This window comes from Semicossyphus pulcher, unplaced genomic scaffold (genome assembly GCF_022749685.1).
Source record: "Semicossyphus pulcher isolate SPU_LCO1_2020_fin unplaced genomic scaffold, fSemPul1.0.p SCAF_6, whole genome shotgun sequence".
In the NCBI taxonomy this organism is placed as follows: Eukaryota; Metazoa; Chordata; class Actinopteri; order Labriformes; family Labridae; genus Semicossyphus; species Semicossyphus pulcher.
In genome coordinates this window covers 13,482,763-13,500,568 of record NW_027211737.1, presented here as the reverse complement: position 1 = coordinate 13,500,568, position 17,806 = coordinate 13,482,763, and the positions used below count along the sequence as shown (strand labels likewise).

The 17,806-nt window shown below is 44.2% G+C and overlaps 1 protein-coding gene across 2 annotated transcripts in view; it reads right to left on the bottom strand.

Annotated features, from left to right (window-relative positions):
• The window catches only part of efna5b (ephrin-A5b), a 101,096-nt gene extending 83,670 nt beyond the window's left edge, over window positions 1–17,426 (bottom strand). For both annotated transcript variants that reach the window (XM_069683335.1, XM_069683336.1), the window contains exon 1: window positions 16,301–17,426. In XM_069683335.1, the coding sequence (XP_069539436.1) occupies window positions 16,301–16,425 (125 nt within the window). In that variant the 5' untranslated portion in view covers window positions 16,426–17,426. The remainder of the gene's footprint in view (window positions 1–16,300) is intronic.
• Window positions 17,427–17,806: the final 380 nt, after the last annotated feature.

The following is a 17,806-nucleotide window of genomic DNA, read 5'->3' as shown; positions in this document are numbered from 1 at the left end:
AGGATGGAAGAAATTAAATTACCACCCAGATGCAAACAACCAGTACTCTTAACAGAGGATGTGTCTACCATAGACTTTATAAAAAGATGGACGACATGAAAGCTCCCTAAAAGTGATGCCAGAACATTTTGAGCGCCCCCTGCTGACTGGCTGCAGTATAGGTCATAAAGCCCGCCTCCTCCATGTTAACAGATGGGACATGAGTCAAACTATAAAATCAAAATAAACGTCAAATAAATGTTTCTCAAACATGGTTTCTGTCATTATAGTTAGTTCTTATCATGCTGATTTACATCCAAGTGTTTATTTTTCTGACAAGTTTAGTTTTAATGTAAAAAGGATGATTGACAGCTCTGTTGACAAATACGGCTCATGCAGCCGATCTGTTCCGGATTAACAGAGTGGAGGAGGAATGGGGAGAGGAGACGTAACTAAAACAATCACCACAGTCATTGAAGTTTCCAACTTCTGCTTCAGACCAACACAAGAAGCTGTTCTGCTGTTAAACACGCCGACGAGTGGGATCAGTAAGTTAAGTGTGTGTTTTGGTTAACGGAAGTGGCTACAGCGTCTCCACCCGTCGATCTCTACTGCGCAGCTCTGGCTCCAAACGACATCGCAAGATGGCAGCGCCTATCAATGGGGCTATTTTGGCATCAATTCCGTACAATGAGAGCAGATGGAGACGCGTCGTTCATCTATATATACAGTCACTGGTGTATACATACATAAATCCATATGTTAACTCCCAAGTAATCTATCACAAATCATTCGCCTTTTTCTGACTTCCCTCATACATCACAATGTGCCCTATTAGCACAGCAGCACACAGCTAATCTGAGCTTCTCTGTGACATTTAATTAATTGGCTGTTGACATAAAAACTGCTCGTACATCACACATGTTCAGACTAATGCATCAGAAAGAACAGTAGCTCATCCTCCATCAGCAATGTGGGTATTTAGACTAAATGCCATGCATGTGGCATTAACAGTGGCATTTTGTGATGAGACGCTTTCTTGATAAGACACTAATTAGGTGTGCAGAACTGTGAGGATTCATTAGAGTACTGCAAAGGGGAGAAATAAGAAAGCAATTGCAAAGGGAGGAATAAAGTTCGATTGCATCGCTGTTGAATGTAAATACATGAAGCTACATAAAATAATTGCACAGTTGCATGTAAATATGCAAAAGCAAACCATTAGTAAGGCAATCTCTAGTAAGATAGGACGATAACATTTCTAATTGCTGCACAATCTAATTAGTGACACCATAATAAGCCATTATATCACATTAATGACATTACATTAATGGCGGCGGGGGGAGCTGGGAGTGCGAGCGTGCGAAAGGTCACAAAGAAATGATTTATCTGCCGCTCGTCTCGTCAGAAATCGTCAACTGGAATTAAAAAGTGAAATTGTGGCTCTTTGTGAGCTGAGTCAGATCTGAGACAGCCCGAGTCCACTGTGGGAGGAGGATTCCCTCAATTAGCTTCACAGTGAGACAGAAAAAGGGGCCTAATCCATACCTGCTACTGCCAAAAGCAGTCCAGCTCTGGCACGCTGAGCCAGGCAGTAAATAAATAAGAGGCATACTGGCCTGTTCATATATTCTGCTGCTTCACACGGGGGCTGTCACTATTCTCTCCATGCACTGTGCTGTTTACTCAAAACAGTTGATTATTGAAGTTTCCTTTAATTAAAATGTGTTTCTCATTTGGGGTATCTCAACGTGAATTATACGCATGTAAACAGAATAATTGCAATAAAAGAAAAGCAGCCGGGTCTCTGCAATTTCTCCTTTAATAAGATAAAGGCGAGTCTCTTAAGAATTCAAACCGTACAAAGGATAAAAACATCCGTCGGAGAGGGCGACGGCGAGGCCGGCTCTTTGCAGCATTTAGCCTGTAGGAAGAGAACAATAAAACAAATCGATGGTAAGCTTGTAAAAGCTGCAATTTTAGTTTGAAAAGGAGTGTCTTCATTGGAAATAACCGGGTAAGTCCGAGATTAACAGGCCCCCTATCACTTATCGATCCGCTCTTATTACTTTTAAATGTGGGTAATTGGGGGGGAGTTTGGTGCAGTCTCCGTCTGCATCTTTATAGAATGGCTCCAGTAGGTGTGCGGGCCCTAAGTGCACTCGTAAATTGGTTTTATGACTTTCTGAGACATATCGCTGCTAATGTTTCCACTCGACGGCTTTATGGCCACATTGTAGCGACTCTGGTGGAAGATACTTTCTAATATATTGCAAAAGTGATGTTGACACAAAAAAAAAATATGTGGCTTGGGATGTAGAGCTTTAGTTCGAGCGCGTTTTGGCGCCTCAACCGAAGAGTTTGAGTGCTCATTTTAGACAATAAAAGAAGAAGAAATACCTCTTTTTAATTTTAATCAACATTAACAGGCCTTCATTTATTGATTTATTAGTGATCCGGGATGGTCAGTGTACACATATTTTCCTTATGTCATGATTAGGGCAGAACAATGAAGAAAAGGCCATAAAAAGAACACTATTTAATCCTGCTGTGGTGCTATTAGTGTGTGTGTGTACTCCCTGCATTATTCTCCAGATGTTCCCTTTCGCCGCTCCGGCATTCAGCCCTCCTTTTCCCATTTTCCGTCCTCCGGCTCACACCATCCGATCCCTCCATCAAAGCGGGCCACTTTGCCAAACATGATCCCTGCCTGTTGTGTGTTAGTTTGGTTTCGAGAAGCGGATTAAACAGTTCCCACCAACCCCTCTGATGTGGACCTTATCTCAGGTTTCTCCTGACACTGGCGGCGCTGTGGTGTTATTAGAAGCTAAAGGGCTTTGTTATGGAGCACAAAAGGCCGTGCTAGGCGGCAGTTAGTACGGCTTTGTTCAGGGTCACAGGGGTGTTAAATAGACTACACCTGAGGCCGTGTTAACACCTTCACCTGAGAGTTCCAAAAGCCTCCATGAAAGGGGGTTAAATTCAATTAAGGTGGAGATTTGAGGAGTTCTGTCTGAAATATCAAACCGTGTAAAAGTCTAGCTCGAGAAATAATGTAACTATTTTGGGAATTCAGTGAAGACGAATATATGCAACGGCAGGTCGATTAAAATAAAATGTGAAGCAGGCTCATTTTCCTGCTTCCAAGAGTGCTGTGCTGTCCTCAAACATCTCCTCACACTCTATTTCTCAGTAGATGGCCTCTCTTTGCTGCTGGAGCCGAGCCAATCACAGCTCTCCTCTGGAGGCTGCTGTTTATTGATCATTGTATCGCATGGTTGTAATGTGATGTCGATGCCTCTCTTACCTGCCTGAGCAAGCAGGGAGTGAAAAAAGAAAAAAAACCTGCCTGGATGAGGTCCAAACGGAAAGCGGACCCACGAGTACAAATCTGGCGTGCAGATAACAGAACAGTTGTGATTGCTGAGCCACGGTAATATGAAAGAAATGAACTTTTCTCATTGTATCACATTCAAGCGTGGATTCTGCCCACAGAGGAGCCCCAGGGTAACTTTGGAGTTGGGGGGGAACAGACCACATTCTGGGCCAGCTCAGCGTCAGGCCTTGTTACTCTGGATCCCCATCTCCTCGCCCTCCCACCTCCTTTCATTCCCCTCTTATCCCCCTCTTATCCCCCTCTCCTCTCCCCCCCTTGTCTGGTCTGGCTGGCCTACACACGCGATCCTCACGCTAGCTGGGCCTAAGCCCCGTAAAGGCTAACACAAGCTCGGTGTAAAAACTCCTATAGGGGCCCACCTCCGTCCCCTCTATCCCTCCTCGCTACCCCGCCGATCCCCCTCTTCCCTCCTTGTGCTGCCTGACTACACTTTCGCTTCGCATTACTTCTGCTATTCTAACTTTTCCACTTCTGAGCACTATCAATTATGCACTAGAATAACAGTGGGGCCAGGCTTGGCAGCAGGACATAAAGGCCGATTATGAGTGTGAATAATTCAGCCATCTTCGTGCCATGTTCCTCTTACCAGTGATACAGCCGGTGCGGGCTCTGCTGCTAATGTACGCCAGCAGACGCAATCTGACCTGGCCTTAATGTAAGGACAGCTCTCTACATCCCAGAGACAGCATGAGGATGGAGAGCCGGAGAGGACATTAAAATGTGGCTGTAGTGCATTATTAAAGGAGCTGGGGAGTCACAGACTGACAAGTGTGACACTGTCACGGACACTTAGAGTGACACCTGTCAGCCAGGGAACAAGAGAAGTCAAGGAATAAAGGGGCAGATCTTCAAAAAAATCATCTGAATTTAAAAAAACAAACTTTTATTATTCAAAAAAATTTGACAAAAAAACTGACTCCCATAGTGTAAATTTGTAACATCATACCAGCCATCATCATGTCTCTTATTGAAGGTCATAAAGCCAGCCTGCAGACAACCTCCCGTCACCTTCACGTCTACCTCCACTTCATTCTTCATGAATTGCGTGCAAAGCTTCGCAAGTGCTACTCTTCTTAGACATCACAAACACTGATGAATATTTCATCACTCCACCCAAAGCCGAGCACGCACTCTGATCCAACACCAGGAATATGATGCATCTGCTTTCCTACAGGCTAATCATCTACTTCAACTCTGGACCTCGTGAAAAATACTACCAGAGAAATATCTGCAAATGTTCTGACTTTTCCATTAAAAGTGTAAAAACACAGAGTAAGTTTGAATTTTTAGAAGAAAAAAGAAAAAAATTATAGATTGAAAACTTTCAAAACCCAGAACATGAATAAATATTTATTTATTTCAAAAAGAAAAAAAAACTACCTAAAATTATGTTGCTGTTTTTTCTATCATTGTCAAAAATATACTTTTATTATTTATTATTTATTGTAAAATTAAAAACTTTTTTTTGTGTGGCATCAAAAATTTTAATAAGTATGACATTTATAAAATTGCTTTTTTTTAATTTAAATTTTACTGTAAAATTTTATTTGTGAACCACTTTTCAAATAAAATACATTTTAAATAATCAATAAAAAATTGAAGTAACACAATATTACAATTTCTCAAAACACAATTTTTTGTCACTGTAATTCAGGTAGTTTTTAATAAATGTAAATAAAGTTTTATTAATCTTTAATTTGTTCACTATCAAAATTACAAAATTCTGTCTTCAATGGCAAAATGTTTCTTTGAATCACAAAGTAAAAATCTCACAGTGTTTTAAAAATGTCAAAGGCACATTAACCTTCAGACAGCCGGGACAAACACTCTGTGGTTTCTTTAAGGAAAAAAAAAGGCCCTTGACTCCCTCTTATTTGTGCTTCCGTTCGCCGTGCACGCTCTAATCCTGGCTGGAATGTCTCCGGTCGTGGAGTCCTGCGGCCCGGAGGAACAGAACAGCAGGTGAAACTGAACTCTCACAGGACTTTGTCCCGCTGCAGCTACTCCAGTAGTTTCACTGTGGAGTTCAGCGACAGCGTCTGCTGCACAAAGAGCCACATGTGCGCAGAAAATATTCCACCATTCTTTTCCTTTTAAGAATGTGCATATTTACTTTGGGAAAAAAATAACAATTACACATAATCATATCAAACAAACCCCAGATTATCTTTGTTTGTGAACGTTATCCTGACTGAGTTCATCTTTAATCACTGTAGCCTAATTGTTCCTTTTTTTCTTGAACATTTAGACTCAAAAAGAAAGTTCACACATAGCCGCCATATTGACTTCTTTGTGTCTGGCTTTTGCTCGACTTCCCGCCATGTTTTATCACTGACATACTGTAGGGGTGGGATGGGGGTGCGTGCTTTTAAAAGTGATTAAAAGAGAGGAAAAACAGAAGGAACGAGAGTTTAGGCCACTGTCAGTCATGTGCTGCAGCCACAACATTGAGCCTAATGCTGACAGTGAGCATGCTGGGTCACCTCAGCAGGACTCCTCCAGCAGAGGACAAGGACAGTAGTTAAAGGTCTGATGAAGCCAGAGACAGGAGAGGGAAGGAGCGGGAGGAAACGGAGCGGCCTATCAGGGATGCTTGGCAGGATTAGGAACAGAGGGCATGAGCTGGGTGGGGGGATTAGAACAAAGGAGGAAGTTATAAAGAAAAAGATGCGCTATAGCGTCTCAACCCCCGGCCCACAACCAAATCAAAGGATTGAAACTATTTCATCATTCACGAGGCAATGATTGTTTCTTCAGTGGAGCTGGTTTGGAGATGTTTTGGTTTGCTGAGATTAAGGACATTAGAAACTTTTGTATGCATGACTTTGTGGGAAAAGAAAAACACACACTTCTGAGGATGGAACCATAGGCAGCGCTCATCACCTCTGCTTATCCGCAGGACTTAGGCCACTTTGGGGACTCCCCTTAAGTCTCACTTATCTCATTAGACCCTTAAAACTGATTAATATGAATGCCGGCAAAGGCCAGCTCAAGGCATTCTTAAGAAAGGAGGGAAGGAGGAAAAGAGAGGAGAAGGACAGGGGGGGTTAGAGGAAGGGGGTTTTTGTGTCTCCGGACAATGAGCTGATGGCTTTTTAAGCCTCTCAGTGGCTCTGGGTTAATACCCCGCGCTGCAGTCATGGGATAGGCCGCGGTTCAAAGGCTGCTGCACTCCAAGGCTCGCTGCGCGCTGATTTAAAGGAAGAAAATAAACAAGTAGAATAAATACCACATCTCCTGCAACTTGAACCTCACTAAAGAAATAATGAACTACCCTTCCAAACCAGTGGTGTGTGTGTGTGTGTGTGTGTGTGTCTGTGTGTGTTTGTCGGCCTATGTTCTTTAGGGTGTCATATTTGGTTATGTGGGATAATGTTCAGCGTAAGCCATCCAGTCAAAGCCGGACTCAGATGAGAGGAGAGGGTGAAGATGGGATTTATCACACATTTCGGGCATCAATCGTTTTTTCGGTCAAGCTTCACACAGGAACCACAACACACAAACAAAGACGTGCACAATGCAACATCCCAACACGAGGGGAAACTATCAGGCAGCTCTCAGAGGAGCCGGCTCGGAGAATTGGGTCAGGAATAGTGCTGCGCTGTGCTGTAGTAAGAGGGTGTGAGGTTCTGCTGCTGCAGAGGTCGGCTCGGGATAACCGTGCACGCACACACACACTTACGAAAGTAAGCATGGAGCACCGGAGCATGGATATACAAAAACAAAAAACACCAATTCAACTGAAGACGTTAGGAGTCAGATCTGCGCTATACATTTTTGAACATGATTTATTATCTGCTTGATTTCCAGACTCGTCTCAGATCTACGATCAGACGAGCATCTGCCTTATAAAGGGCTCGGAGCCAGGAGGGTAGATCTGAAAAGAAATGGAGCCTTTCATGCCGAATGTAGTATTAGTAGCCATTGAAGTTCTCTTTTAGCTCATTTGAAATTATAACACAGACTTTTATAATATACAGCAGCTAAATTGAAAAATAAATGTAATTTTGCATTTAATTCTCGCTCTAAAACCCACTTAGCCTCTCAAAGACCCCGAAACCCTCAGACTGACGCAGCAAGAGACAAGCAGACAAATATGCAGAGATTTGATAGAAAATTAGATACCCACCATTAGAATCACAGTTATGCATAATTATCGAGTTAATTCATTCAAACGCGTGATTTTATGCAAAGTGTATCTACTCCTGAAGACAAAACCAGCTCATTCTTACTGTACTGATTGTCTCCACAGCAGATATGTAACAGTTAGGACTGAACCCTCCATCAAGCTGCTGCATTACACGCACCCTGCCACTCTGTCTGTGATACATGCATTATAGTGGGGGGAAAAAAATGCACTCTCAAGGGCACATTGTGCAGAGTGTCACAGTCGTAAAGATGCAACTTAGTACCACAGCACCAACCCCCAAGTAAACACAGGCCTGTGTGCGGGAGTCTTCAGTGTCACAGGAAACAAAGCAGGGGTCTAAACCTGAGCTGCCTTAATCCTGTCTCTGTAGAAAATAGCCCCAGTGTCACTAAAACCCGGACCACAAAGACGACACCTCCTCAGGGTGAAGACCAGGAGTCCGTCCCCTGGAGAACCACCACCAAGCAGAGACAGACGGAGAGCCAGCGAGCCACATGCATCTTTAAACCTTGGCAAGGACAGACAAGAAGTGAGGGAGGGGAGGAGGAGGGAGGCAGACGAGAGAGGATGGATAAGGCTAGTTGGAAATGAGGGAAACTGCCACCTCTTCTTCTCCACACACTGTGTCACCCCTGGCTTGCTGCATGTGTCTGGCGCTCGCATTATACTCCTCCTCTGCTTCTGTTTTTTTTTTCTGTTCCGAAAGCGTACTACATCTTCAGCTGTGCACTCTCCCTTTCTCCCCCCCCTCGCCATCCATTCACACCATTCTCCCTCGCTCCTCTCCTTTTGCCCTCGCTTTCTCTTTTTTCTCCCTGCATTTAAAGCACATGCATTACTTTCAGCCCCGGCTATGTGGAGTGGACGGAGAGAGAGCAGAACAATGGCCGCCTTTCAGTCTCACGGCCCAGTATTGAAGAAGAGGAGGGGGGGGATTGGCTGCTAGTATTTTCTCTACTGTCAATTCAAGCAGGCTAATACCAGCTAGCTTATTATTGGCACGTCTCGCCACAACGGTAGACTGAACAAAGTGAAAGCAACATTGTCGGATTGTTTGTTTGTGTATGTTTTGCGTCAGTGGAAATTTGTCGCAGTAGTTGGAACTTTACAAAGACGTGTTCATGTCGGATACAAGGCCAGGGGATTAATAAGCGCTTTCACCTTTTATAGGACCGTGCCAACGCAAACAAAACACGCCAGATGAGCCACACAAAGACACTCACACCATCTGCTGCTAAAAGAAGCAAGTTTAAACTTCTAAAATTAAAATATATAATAAATATAGACGTCTAAGTTTGGGAATAAACCGTCTGAATTCCAAAGGGAAAGCAGGCCGCACCATTGTACAGTCCCTCTGTGTGTTTCCCCGTCCGTCTGAGAAGAAGTATTACCTCATGAGTCATTTACAACTGGCTACAACCCGTCAATTAGGTCTTTATTCACAAGCTGGAGATGTGTTCTCTTCTGGGATCTATTCTCCACACTGCTGCCCAGCTAGAAAAACATCCATCCACACCCCCGCAGCCCCCCAAGTTAAATAAGGAAAACGGCGGCGTAAAGGTCCGAAGCCAGCCGACCATGAAAGGAATTATCTGTGGAAAATGTGTCTGGCAAAAAAAAAAAAAAAAGCCAACAGTCTCAATCGTTCGCGTCACATTTTCCAGCTGAATAGTGACCAGTGACAGAGGGAGAGAACAAAAAAAAAATGGATGCCTTTAGATTCTGGTGTTCCTGTAAATACAACATGAGCTTGACAGTAAATGAGTTTAACGAGGTCAAATGGAGCACGCCAGACAGAGCTGGTTTGGATCACATAATTGTTTGTAGCTTTCAGTCCGACTGTACACTTGAAATGCTTCTGGCTGAGAGAAGAGGGCATAGAGGGTATCAGAGCACTCTCAGTAGCGCCCCTTTCTGGTCAGGGGTGATAGATCAGCCAAGTGTTACTACAGTAACAGCTGCCTGTAAGCCTCCATCTTACAGAGGGGAGCAGGGAAGCCGAACGAGGATATGGAAGCGCCATTTTCAGCCACGCAAGGACTTACTGCACAATAGCGAGATTCCTGAACTGCAGCAGGCCTGTATTCCTGCTAATCGCTCCCTTTTAGAGGCCTTAAAAGGAAACATTAGCGTTTTCGGATATGGAAGCCAAGAATACTCTTTCTTTCCATGTCTACGGTTTTTATTTTAACTAGAAATCTGCTCAGGTGTTTGCTGTGAAAGTACAAGTTTTGGAAGGCCGGATCTGCTCCAGCAGCTGCTCCGCCGCGGCACAGAGTAACTTAAGGAAAAATAAAGAGCCAGTTGGAGGAAAAGAAACTTTCCACAACTTTGAAATATTGAGTGAAACTGAGACTCTGAGAGCAGGAACAGAGGAAAAATTAGCCCCTGAATAAACAAACTCCTGCATCCAGAAGAAAGGCAACAAAGTGTAAAATGATATTTATGTTTTTTTATCGTCCGCATGGCAGAATGTAATTCCCGCATCGAGCTGGGCACATGTGGGTGTTGCGTAAGCTATTTAATACTTTATTGTTTCCAAGTAAGAGCCATGCAGAGCGCTCCCCTGAAAGCCACGGGTTGAATGAAGGCTAGAAGACAGATCGCTCAGCTGATAGCAGAGTTTCAGCACTCCGTCTGACCTTGGAGTGATTACTCTGAAAACAAAAACCTGCACATTAAAAAAACCTGGTTCCCCGGGCAAGGGAGGGAAACATGTGCAAGTCAATACTGTCGTTCTCTGTCAACATTAGAAGAGACCTGCTCCAGTGTTTGGTGGAACATTTCAATGTAGTTATGTCAAGGCTTTGAGAAGAGATGCAACGTTGTTAGTCACGGGCAGGACGAGGAATATTTATCTTAATTTAACACTGGATTAAATCGGGTGTGTAGTACAGCCTATACCTGCTCTGTGTGTAGAGTGGGGTAACTCATGGTGCTATATAAATATCATTGAGTAATTGATATATAATCACAAGCAAATACAAGTTTGGGGATTTTCTGTTTGTGTTACTTACCAAAATAAAAGCACAAAAAAGTATAATTTTAAAAAATAAAACTCAAGTTACATTTTCAAATCATAAAAAGTTTTTATTTCTATTTATTTGCAAAAAAAATAAAAAATTATTTGGGAAAAAAACTATAATAAATATTTATATTAACAATTAATAATAATCCAGGTTGATATATTATATAGGATTATTCTTTAGATTCATACAAAAAAAATTCCCAACTATTGGGAATGTCCTTTTCCCAGTTGTAGCTCCCTTGCTCCAGCAGCATTAGCATATCCAAGCCTGCGGCCTGAGCGGCAGGCTTCCCCGGCGACAGGGCCGCTTCTGTCCGCCGCGGAGCAAGTCCACGAGGGTCACGGCCAAGAGTCCTCCCCCTCTCCCACCGCGCGCCTGACAACAGCTGCTCTGCCAAGCACATTGACTAAGCATTGACTACTGCCTGCTGGGCTCATTTTCTAGTTAATAGAGAAAAAAAAAATCTAATTTAAATGGAAAGTGCATTTACAGGTCTGCTGAGAAAACACAGAGTGCCATTTAAGCCTAATAGAAGTATTACATCGCACAACAGCATCATTACAGTTTGCTGCTTTTCCGTCAGCTCCTGTGTTTATTCCCCTCTCTCTCTCTCTCTCTCTCTCTCTCTCTCTCTCTCTCTCTATCCTCTGCCTCGCTCTCTTTGTGTCTCCTGCTCTCGCTGTCCCCGTAGCTCGGTGGCTGCTGGTGCCTGCCAATGCCACAGGCATAAAAGAATGACAGAGCGAGGGGTCATTAGCGAGAACTAATCAGCCCTCAGACTCGGGGAGAGATGGAGGAAGAGAAAGAGAGGCAGAGGAGAGGAGAGAGCAGCGAGTGCTAGCGAATGAGTCAGTATGAAAAGATAATGGGGACTGCAGGTACGAGCGTGGGGTCACTAACTACCTACTTTAGCAATATAAACTTGCTTTTAGAAATGACAGGTTTGCAGAATGTTAATTGAAAATAAAAGTTGTAGCGTATAATTTTCACATTTGCTGGAAACAGATAAGGACAAAGTTTCCACCTACGTGCCTTTGTTAGCGCGCAGTTAGCTTTTTCATACACGCTTGCAAGACGTTTGCCCATGTCCCGATGGTCTGCGAGGGTAATGAGGAGTCAGAGGAGAAAGATGCAACTGCTATCTATGAGTCTCCTGTATGACCTCATTGCTCATTTGGTACTTTGCACACTCCAACATGCACAGGCATGTTTGCAACAAAGGAAAGTTGTCCCTGATACCAGCAACACGACTGTAGCCTCCATAAGCCTCCAGTTACAGTCAGCGTAAGACTAAAACTGTAAAACTACAACACAAGCCAGCGTGTTAGAATAATGCTTCCCCGGCTGTTTGTTGTGCTACAAATTATGCAGCAAAATACAAATCACCTTGAGCAATTTACATGACCACAACCGCATCAAACTGTTTATGTTAATAACACTCCACTTCAAGGAGAGTTCTAGTTACGAGTTTGTCATTCGCGAGCCCGGCCAACTTTCTGCTTCGTTATGCCTCGCCGTCAGAGTGTGACCTCTCCCTGAGCTCCTCTCCGAGTGTGCCTGACCTCTGCGCGTCTTTCCCCACCATCAACCGTGGAGGGACTCCCGAAATATCTAATTGTATTCATTCATTTTCAGGGCCCCGGCAAGAGAGAGACGGAGAGGAAGAGGAAGGGAGGGAGGGAGGGCCGAGAGGCAACACGGGAGAAAGCGAAGGAGGGATACGGGGAGGAAGAAAGGGCAGCGGGGGAGAAGAGGAAGGAAAAGGCTGCCTCTTCGGCTTTACAGCTGAGACATCATTAGAGCCGCTGTCTGTCCCCTCATTAGAATAAATACTCACAAGCAAAGACAGTAGGCGAGTAGCAGAAGGCCAAACCACCAGGGAGAAATGTCCCTTTATTTAAAGTTATTTCAAGCTGCAGGAACTCTCTGAGGACGCATAAACCTTCAAGATTTCTCTCAGAATGGCTCTTTAAACTACTTTTTGATGGGCAAAATCTTTAGGAAAATCTAAACCGTAGAGAACTTAAATAAAAAGTGGAGATATGGGTAGCAAAAGAGAAGATAAAGGTGAAAAAAAAAAAAAACTCAAAGCAAGTTTCTCGTCTCATGCCAGAGCTGAGATACACTGCGGTGGACTGGAGCCAGCCAAACGGTGTGGAAATCCCCTCAGCCCCTGCCCCAGTCACCAACAAAGTAAACACCCAGCAGACACAACAGTGGCACCGCTATCACAGATAACAGTACACTAAACCAATAAAAAATCCCCCACTAATCCACCAATTGCTTATCATTAGAAACCCTGGAAACCGGAGAAATTCTAACCGGCAAAAACATTTAGCCGACGAAACGTTCCACTTGAGACACATAGGGTCCTTATCTGATGTCCCAGTTCAACACTGCTGCAAGTCTGAGCTGTAAAAGTGTCCACACCGGGGTGTTTTGTCTACCGGAGTCACACAACAGCCGAGGTGACTTCGACCTTTTGCTTATTTTTGTCTACGTCTAGTTTGGACTCTTTCCGACCACTGTGCAGCACATGCCGCAAGTAAGAAGAAAATGTAAAACTTTTGATCACTTTTTAAGGACTTTTTGTGTGTTTTTAACTTTAAATTCGGTTTAAAACGTCCTTAAAACAACGGAAACAGATGTGACAAACTTCTAATGAACTGTCACGTGTAGGCTTTTATCCTTTCTGTGCATTTCAGGTGATTCAAGAGCAGAACGTATCGCACACGGCGATCCAACTCGGGCACAGTGAATTAAAAGCAACATTTTTGACACAGCCAAACTAAAACTACAGCTCGTAGCTTGACGGATCGTCTATCTGGAGTAAGTCTAGGGAGCGTGCATTGTCAGGCGGTGCAGAAATGAATGGAGGTAGTAAAACGAGCTCTGAGCAACTAGCAAGGGAGAATGTCAAGAGAGAGAAACTAGGTGAAAAAACGTTGAATTAAACTTGAAGTTTCCCTCTAACAGTATTTATGACACATTGGATCATTAGCTTAATTACTGCCGTTATAAAGTGCCTGTTTGTGTGCACACAGTGAGTTCTTGCAGCAGCCGTGCTTTCGGTGTGACTGTAGCCTCAGAACAAAGGCACACGCAGGCACGTTACGTTACAGTGCCACACAAGCTCCCTACAGTAACAGACCGAGAAAGGGACTCAATATTTATTAACTGAGTCATCAATAAGACCAGTTTGCTATCTCTCTGCTGCTACGTTACCTCTCCGGCTCAGGCAAACTGTATTCAGAGTAAGCAGAACGGAGTGACTGCTGTTAGCAGCCTCTGTGAAAACCTGTTTCCTTTCCTCAGGCGAGTCAGAGCTTCACAAACAGATGAGGCTCAGGAAGCTCTCCGTTTCTCAGATATTACTCTGGACCCGACGAGAGACGAAGGCACAACAAGCGAGCAGCCAAGTGGATCACAGGGTTCTTGTCGTCTCCGCTCTCTGCCTCAGCGTTACTGTGTCAGATGTGAGATTAACAGTAGTTTTACTTAAATTTCACCTTTTTTTTCCCCCTCCTCGCTGAAACTGAGAAAACTTGTCAGCACATCTGGAACGTATCAAGTTAACCGAGCGGCCCGACAAGTCCAAACTTTTTTTGTTTTAAAAAAACCCCCAACGTGCTGTCTAATAAAAGTACGTCTATCACAAGCAGAAATCTACATTCGGCTCTACCATTGTGTTTGCCTGTGTTAAAGAAAGCGCTCCATAAATAAACAGGCAGGGTGAGCCGGAGCAGAGCCCCAGACCACAACAGTCATGGTCTACGGTATATCAGGGCCGAGGATCTACGCACCCCGCTACACTGGCCCCGGCTTCAGGAGAGGGCTTACAGTCAGCCCTGCGTCTGTACCCCTGACCACTAACTGCTCCAAGCAATAAATCATGTTTTCACAAACTTCAAACTGAATATAAATAGTTGTGCAACAAATTCGGCGTGTGCTATTAATGGCCTTGTGCGCACTTTGGAGGGTAAGCTGAGCATTTTATTCAACAAATACTAAGTGCGGTTGGCAGCTGAAAGAGATCTCTGTAAAACTGCACAGAAGTATTTAGACTTATTAAGAGCGGGATAAGGCTGTACAGTCTCCATGAGGGGCTTTTAGTTTGAAAAGCCGTCTCGACTAACATATAAACTGAATGCTCAGGTTGAGTGGAGGCTGTCTGAGCAGAGAGGAGTTTGACTCAAGGACTCCTGAGAAACTTTTATTCTAACTCTGCTGATGTCGTCCCGTGTGGCCCGTCTGAGACAACAAGTTAAAAACACACCTTTCCTTATAATAATACAATTTAAAAGTAAAAAAGTATCAACTTTTTTATTCCTCAAACATTTATAAATATTTATTGTTTGAATATTTTACTTGGAGACATTTGGACAGGACGTGACCTGAGCCTCTGACTTTGTTAATGAGTTTCTGTGTTCACAAATATGCAAAAAGAGTAAAAGAAAAGTATGTTTTTTTAGCCACTTCAGAATGAGGAAGCTGCACATTGTTACACAGAGTAAAAGTTTTTTAAAGTATGGAATGGAAAAGTTTCCATACTGTACAGCCATCACTACTCTCACACTACAGTGGAATAAAATCCCCTTCACAGTTTAATGCCGTCCCGCCTCACTGGATTTTATGTTCATATATATTTGGGTTCAATTTTAGCAAGTAAATTTATCAATATTTGTTATTCACAAGTTTAAAAATATTTTCTTAATTTACAATAGAGCCTTGAATGCCAATGATCCAAGATTAAGACTTAATAAAACTTTTCCTCCACTTCTCTCGGACACTTTTCTTCACATACAACATGCCCCATTGACTATTTTAAACATTAATAATAAATAGAAAATAGCTATGAACACTGATGTTAAAAGTCTCTAGTCCTCTGTTTGTCTTTGTAACTTAAAAATGAGTTTGTAATTTGATGTATCTGCTGGTGCCTTTATAATATTAATGAAGCACTACTTTATGTCCTTAAGAAGTGCTGAGACGTTCGCATGGCTTTAAATGTTATTATAGTAATAGTACAGGATTCCGCGAGGGGTCTATTTAATATTGACTGATACATCTCACTGCTCTTATTTAGTTTCGCTAGTTTTTGAAGCTTCACAGTAAATACCTGAAAAACAGAGCTGCTGTTTTCACTACGCAGGTCTGAGACGTGTGGCCTGCACGTATAGCTACAAGTCAAGTTCCCAAACACAACGCCACGAATCTACGCTGCTTTTCTGAAGCAATACACGACCACATTTAATCAACTTTGTGCTGATTGTTTGGTGTCCAGCACAGTTGAAACTAGTTAGATACAGGTGTTAAAGGGTCCACTGCGCACCGCCGGACAGACAAACAACCACAGATAAAGCTCCAGGTTTTAGAGCCTCATACCTCTCAAGATTCTGAACCAATACCTCACAACGACACGGTGAATTTCCCGATATGACCAATATTGACAGCGGCTACAGCGATGCAACAGCAGACGCTGACTATTGTGCCCAGGCCTTATTACGCACGGTTTTAATCTATAGTTTCCTCGGGGGACGCGCTGGTAATGAGCAGCCACGTATTGAAAATAAGACACACTTTCCCTTTACACTCCTGTTCCCATCCTCTCAGCCACAGCCTGTACCTACAGCTACTGGCATTCTGCCCTCACTGCGGAGAACAAACACAGATGAACCCCGGGGTTCATGCGGATGGAAGAGACGGAACATCGCGGTGAAACCTGTCCGCTCTCGGGCCACTTACTTGGCGTTGGTCCGGTTCCAGAAGACGGCGTAGCGGTCTGCCACCACTTTGGAACTGGGCTCCTGGCTAAATACACACATCAACAGCACCAGGCAGACGAAGAGGACCATTTCCATTTGCAGCATCACTACAGCAAAAGTTGGGCACGTATTCCTCTTCTGTGTCGGTCAGTCAGGCGAGTTTTTTGGGGGGGCGCTTCAACCGGGACAGGTGATGAGTCTCATTCACATGTGGCCGTGTGTTGCTGGCGCAGTTTGTGAATGCTAAACACATACAAATGCGCACAACATGGAGAAGGTAATGTGACCATTCACGGGGACGCTGGAGATGACACTTGTTCTGGAAAATGTCAAGTTACAAAAGCGACGCGTCACCGTGTTTTCTCTGTGATGGTGGTCGAGGGTCCAGATGAATCATGGGCTTTATTTCACGCAGGATGTCAGCTCTGACAAATCCGTGGTGGGCTGATTAAATATCTCTCCCACTAATGCACAAACAGTGAGCTCACACACACACAAATGCGCAGCACAACAGGCAGGGTGTTCTGTGGAGAGGTAATGTTCCCCTGATGCAGGGAGCCACTGGATGTAGCCTGTGTCAGGGCAAATGACAACTGCTCAACACTTCTTCTTACTCCAAACCCAAAGCGCACGAGATCAGTCAGTCCAAGATGTGATGGGGAAAAGAGAGAGAGAGAGGCTTAATGTGTCCAATGACGGCGTGTGGCGCACGTCAGATGTCCATGTTCTCCAGGCAACTTTTTAAAGCCATACAGTCAGGCAGTCTCTGGCGGATGAATCGTAATGTAAGGCTCGGTGTGGTCGTTCCCAGCGTAAAAAAAAACAGACTGTTATCCTTCCTCGGTGATTTACCGGAGGTGTCACGGCCGAGGTGGGGAGGAGTCCTTCTCGGTGTGGGAGAGAGGACGGACAGCGGTGTGTTTTCTCATGCGCTTCTCTCCGTGGAGACGCTTGTTTATGTCCGCATCCCAAAGTGTCCTCCTCATATATAAGCCATCGTAGTGCGACGTGCAGGCATGAAAAAAACCTCGCGTTCTCCCATGCGCGCGCTATGTAGTCTTCCTCCTTTCTTGTGTTTGGGGGTTTAAGACGCCGGGGCACGCAGGAAGGTGAGAGCAAAGGCAGGCAAAGCAGGCAGCTCCAGACGCCGACTGAGGGAGTGGGTTTGGTTACGGCGGAGCGGGGGATAGTCCCATTGGTTTGAAATTATTTGAATGGGCGTCACTCGAACAAAGCCAAGCCCCTCCCCCCGCCTAAAACCGAGCTAATTCAATTACGGAGAGGTAGAGCTGGAAGGGGACGGGGGAAGAGGTGGACAGGACAGGGACCGCTTTTAGATACACTACTGTCAGATCAGAGCGATATGTGCGCATGGCACTATTTAATTACACGCAAACGGACGCAGCGGAGGAAAAAGACCATGGACTCAAATTATTTAACTTTATGCTTAAAACAATACAGTTGCATAGATATTGGCTTTGATAGC